This window comes from Lytechinus variegatus, chromosome 4, assembly GCF_018143015.1.
Source record: "Lytechinus variegatus isolate NC3 chromosome 4, Lvar_3.0, whole genome shotgun sequence".
NCBI classification, from domain to species: Eukaryota; Metazoa; Echinodermata; class Echinoidea; order Temnopleuroida; family Toxopneustidae; genus Lytechinus; species Lytechinus variegatus.
In genome coordinates, this window is record NC_054743.1 from 63,099,507 (window position 1) to 63,104,834 (window position 5,328).

At 41.5% G+C, this 5,328-nt stretch overlaps 1 protein-coding gene across 1 annotated transcript; it reads right to left on the minus strand.

Moving 5' to 3' along the window:
* Window positions 1-1,291: 1,291 nt before the first annotated feature.
* On the minus strand, window positions 1,292-4,490 carry LOC121414484. The gene is made up of 3 exons (XM_041607679.1): window positions 3,779-4,490; window positions 3,213-3,330; window positions 1,292-2,785 (listed from the first exon to the last, which is right to left on the minus strand). Exons 1-3 carry the CDS (start codon window positions 4,435-4,437, stop codon window positions 2,189-2,191), a joined length of 1,374 nt encoding a protein of 457 aa, XP_041463613.1. The 5' UTR covers window positions 4,438-4,490; the 3' UTR covers window positions 1,292-2,188.
* Between the last annotated feature and the right edge of the window lie 838 nt (window positions 4,491-5,328).

Below are 5,328 nucleotides of genomic sequence, written 5' to 3' on the forward strand. Positions count from 1 at the left end.
AATATAGTCAACCGAATTGGAGGTACTAGAGACAAGAGAAACGGCTCCTTTTCATTTTAATTTATGAAACACTAAAAGCTTCGCGCGGGAGGGGGAACTCCCCCTCCCGGCACCCACCCCCTAGGGAGCGCGCTTCGCGCGCTCTGTAAGTGTTGGCACGCTTCGCGTGCATTTACCGCCCCCTCCAAAATGAAATCCTGGCTACGCGGTTGTCTCTAAAACGCATAGATTCCTTTGAAAATGCAAGGTCACAATGGTGAGCTGAGAAGCTTTTGTCGATAGTTGGACTGGGATAGCAGATCACCCGAAGATTTGCATCGGACGAACAATTAAACATATGTCAGGGGTGGATCCAGCTTTCGCCAATAGGGGGGCCGACTAATATTTTCATCAACATTTTTCTCGATTGGCCGCTATAATTTGATTTTCTGGGTTGGTTTTTCAGGGGGTAGTCCTAACTAAAGAGTGAAGTTATAAGTATGTTAGTTTTTATGGTTATAGACAAGATAAGGTATCTCATGTGGTCTTAATATATCATGCGAGCGCGAAGCGCGAGCTAAAATTCTTTGATATGTTATGTATTAGAACTGAAGATTCTGAGTCGTTTTCATTATCATGAATAAAGATAAGTATCCAACTAAACAATGCGAGCGCAAAGCGCGAGCAGAAATTTTAATTTAATACCGTTAAAAAAAACTCAATTAGGACTGTTGTTAGTGATTAATGAAGAGGATACAAGTATCACCAATTAAACAATGAGAGTGCGAAGCGCGAGCTCAAAATTTTTGATATTCCGACCTGAAAACTGGACAGTCTTAGCGAGTTTTTATTTAAATAAAGAACAAGCTGTGTGTCTGAAACAATCAAATGCGAGCGTATACTGACATGATAAAGGAGCATTTTGACAAAGTTTGGAATGAATTCCCAAAGAGGATAGGTATCTCACAAATCAAACAATTCGAGTGCGCAGTGCGAGCTGAAAATTTTTATTAAACAACTTGTGTAAATCAAACAAAATAATGAAAGCTTGATGTGCGAGCTAAAATATTCTGTGCAAATTGACTTCAGAACTGGATATATGAAGTGTCATTTAATCCTCTTGAAATCTATTTTCCTATTCTTCCCCTCACCTTTTTCTTGTTTCCTTTCGGGGTCGGGTCGGCCGCTACGAGGCTGTAAATTACACATCATGGGTATATACCTGTTTTTTACTTTTCTTTCTGTTTTTCGCAGTTTCTCTCAAGATAAAGAGAACAATTTTTTCTGCAGGTTGTCAAACATTAGGGGGGGGGGGGCCGGCTCGGCCCCCACCTGGATCCGCGCCTGTATGTCGTCATCCAGAGTCAAGATTTTCCTATGCTGTCCCGCGGTCCACAAACTTTCGACAAAGGTCTTTCAGCTCTCCATTATCAGGTTGTGATTTGGCTTTCATTATCAAAGGAAGTGCTGCGTTGTAGAGTTCTCCGCAGTGAATGCAAAAAGCCCAGAATTTCATATCGCCACCAAACCACCTCTAAATGAAACAGCGTGATACTATGTCGATAGGCGCGATACACACCCAATGTTGGCTCCGTTGGTGAGAGTTAGAGCGTTTGCCTCACAATCGGGAGGTTGTGTGTTCAAGCCCCGGCCGCGTCAGACCAAAAGATGTTACAAAACGGGAGTTGCTGCTTTTATAGGGCAACGTCGATCTGGCGCTGCTGAGTGTCTACCGGACCCACGATCGATTAGGCAAGATTAATTCCGCGAGGATATCTATTTCTAATTTGAATTTGGAACAATCAAATATGGATTTTTCATTTTTCTTTTCTTCCTCGACTCTGCATTTCCACCAGGGGGGGGGGCGATTCATGAAACGACTCAGAAGTTTTATTCGACGAAATCTGTATATTCGACAGTTATGTTATCAGTGCCTCTTAGGAGTCTCAGCCAATCAGAATCACGGAAAGTTGTCGAAACTTGTCCGACAAAACTGATGATGAAACATTTCCTATGTTGCCAAATTACCATTATCATGACTATGTCACACTTCTACCTGTCCAAAGGTATTAAATAATTGAATGACAAACGAGATACTTGTACGTCGTTAACTTGCCCATAAAAATAGATTTGGAGAACAGATTACGAGGTATTAAAGTAAAAAGGGTAATAAGTTTAAATATCATATGGTAACAAACTTATTTTATCCTCATTCGTCGTTCATTTGCTGCATGTACTTCATGACTTCATGTTTGCAATCCTCCCGTTCAATGCTCTCAAATACATCTGCCAATTCTTCAAGTGATGTAAAACATCTTCTCTCCATAGCAACGTCGAACAGTGCTTCCGGAGGATTTGGATGTCTACTCATGCGAGCTGCATACTTATCGATGTGAAATTTTTCAGCAAGAGCTCTCCAGTCATTGCCTGTGAAGGTATTGGATTGGAGTTGCTCTGAAAGCTTCATTTTGAGAGTGTGAGGCAAAAGAACCGGAAGAGAAACCATTAGCAAACGCTCCTCGGCTGACGTCATCTGTGGGTCCCCTACTCCGGAAGAAGATCCCTCAGGAGACACCACAGCCTTTGACTGATGTCTCGAGGAAGACCGCTTCGGAGGCGGTATCTCTGGCATGAGTTCATTATCTTCTGTAGATTCAACTGACGGCCGTTGTAAAGGAATCGTCGGTCGCCACGATTTTGATCTCTTGGGACGAGTTGCTTGTCCACCCCTGTCATCCCGCGCATCTCTGGATAGCTGTATTCCTTCTGCACCAATAACCGACTGCCCTCCCCTTGATTCAGTTGGCTGCTTGAGGCAAAAAGGAATGTCAAAATAGGAGTTTGCGATACAAAAATAAATTAAGTAAATAATTATTGGACGCACTTCATATTTGATGAAAGTTTCTTCCCAGGAGTTTCCTTGAAATGTACGTAACTCCAACAATTGAAACCAAATCATATAGTTCAAAATTCATTAAAACATGCAAGCGTTCTTTTTTTTCTTTCAAATTTTAACTAATTAAAAGTACAACATTCAAGTTAATGTGCATATTATAACATGTTAAGTGAACGGATACGAATATATGCAGAAGCAAGCTGATGCTACTGAATCCCAAACGTCAAGAAAATGTGTAAATAATCACACCTCATCTTGAAGGATACTGTTTTTTTTATTTCTTTCTGTCTGATGGACCACAAAGTGTGCTTATCAAACATCTAAATGGATAACCTACCTCCGAATTATGCTTGCAACCGGGTGTCCCATGGACAATTGTAACGTCACAGCCCTTTCTTCGGATCTCTCTACAGATATCGAAGGGACCACTGGATTGCGTATTGCATCGAATAAGTCTGGGGAGAAACAACAAAAGTATATCGTCTTTTTTTGTCAGAACTGGCAGTTTCCTATCGTTTTACATAAATTATTTAATTAGGAGTTACATATGAAACGATTCTTTGATTACACATTTTATTAAGTGTTATTATAATCATTACATGCCGTTCAACAAAACCATTTTTTCTCGTTTCGTCATCACATTTGTGTGATAAACGGTTTAAACTCAAACTAGTTTCTAGGATTAACATGGGGATTGGAGGTTTCGAAACAAATCTGTGAAAAATATGAGGATAATTTTAAAAGAACTTATATTTGGCAGATTAATTGACACAAACCAAAAAGCGAGAAAATAATTCATTAAAAATACATCAACGAGCTATTCGAATCCGCGTAAACATCGTCTGAAAATTTCAATGGTGATACTGTCTTAAGAATATTTATTGTTAAAAAATTCTTATTTACCGTAAGTCAGTTACAGTGATCTTTTCAGACCTCATATCTTGGAGTATTTCAAGAGTTGCCGTGTTGCCAAGGGGTACATCCGTCATGGCTAGAATCCTGAGGTTCCGGAGCTTGACAATCAGGTCGTGCATATTCCTCATGAGTGCAGGACTTGGTGGTGGTCGATCTGAATAAGGGGTATCCGGAATAATGTAACTGACATCTAGCTCACTGATATTGCTGGAAGACGAAAGTGCCGTGAATGTATTGATTAATTCAGCCTCGTGCCTCCCACCAAACGCCAATTTGAATTGTTTGAGACCCGGGATCTTTTGGAGGAGGCAATCTAGTGTATCCCGCTCGATTGAATTTACTTCAACAAGAACCCTATGTACGTGTCTCAAGGTTTCAAGAGACTCAATAAAATCCTCGTCAATTCTTTCACATGCCAAGGACATGCTTCCTAAGATGTTGGTGCATGATATGATATGTGCTAGTTGCGATGGTACCACGGAGCTAGGGCACTTAATCGCCAAGGTCTCCAATTTCTCGAAACGACTGTTACATTCCATGCAGCTCCCAGAGTGGCTGCAAAATCTCCTAAATGCCAGCGACAATTCCTTAAGTCCTGCACAGCAATCTGGAAGAGATGCCAGAAGCAGACATGGATATTGGTCCATGTTTGGAAGTCTGAGAGTAGTGAGGTCAGGGAGACATGATAGAAATTGTTCGGGAGCATTGCTCAGGTCTTCTATTGATGTTGAACCGGACAAATCAAGTACCCGCAATGTCCTTTGAATCAGCGCCTTGAAGAGGAGAGTACACCGGTGAAGGTCACATTCTGTCATAAACAAGGCACCTAAGTTAAGTCGAAGTTCTTGCAATTGTTGGAAAGCTTGCGGGTTCTGAATTTCCTCATCACCATACGAGGACATTTTGTGTATCGTGACTTCGCTTATGGCGTTATTGGCATACTTGGCAACTGAATAGAACCCTCCTAGGGTGCGTGAGGTGGGATCTTTCAGAACGATACCTGAGGGCCATGTAATGTCGTGGAAATCAGGAGGCACAATAACCGGATGTTCATCCTGAAGCGTATCGTAATTCTCATATACTTCTGCGAGGCTCTCGCAGAGGATGTTGTGAGTGGAACTATTTCGTGCAAGATGATTTATAACATCTTTTGCTGTTTCGATGTGACTATCTCCAGAGACAAACCTGTAGACCCACTTGCGATAAGAGGATACGCAGCTATCTAATTCACATAGAGTTTTGTTGAACTCCCTGGATCCCCGATGGTGGAGTTTGACGATGTAGGCAGCTACACAGTAGGCTTGAATGATCGGGTGGAAAAATTCAATGCAGCTTCCTCTTTTCACCAGAACTCTCGTTAGACAAGCTATCTTGTAAGATCTCGGACAAACGGTAAAATCGGCTTCCCGAAAAGAGATTGAATCTTTTTTCAATTTCTTAAATGCCACTTGGCCGAGATTTTCCATGTTCTTCTGCAGAAGGTCGTCTGCATGAGCTGTGTTACCACAGTCTCCCGAATTCTTCAATTGTAGAAGGAA

Coding starts and splice junctions, on each gene's coding strand:
- LOC121414484 (XM_041607679.1), bottom strand. CDS start 4,437: ATGGACCAATATCCATGTCTGCTTCTGGCATCTCTTCCAGATTGCTGT. Junction 3,331..3,778: donor ATCACTGTAACTGACTTACG/GTAAATAAGAAT, acceptor GTTTCTCCCCAG/ACTTATTCGATGCAATACGC. Junction 2,786..3,212: donor GTTGCAAGCATAATTCGGAG/GTAGGTTATCCA, acceptor TGCCTCAAGCAG/CCAACTGAATCAAGGGGAGG.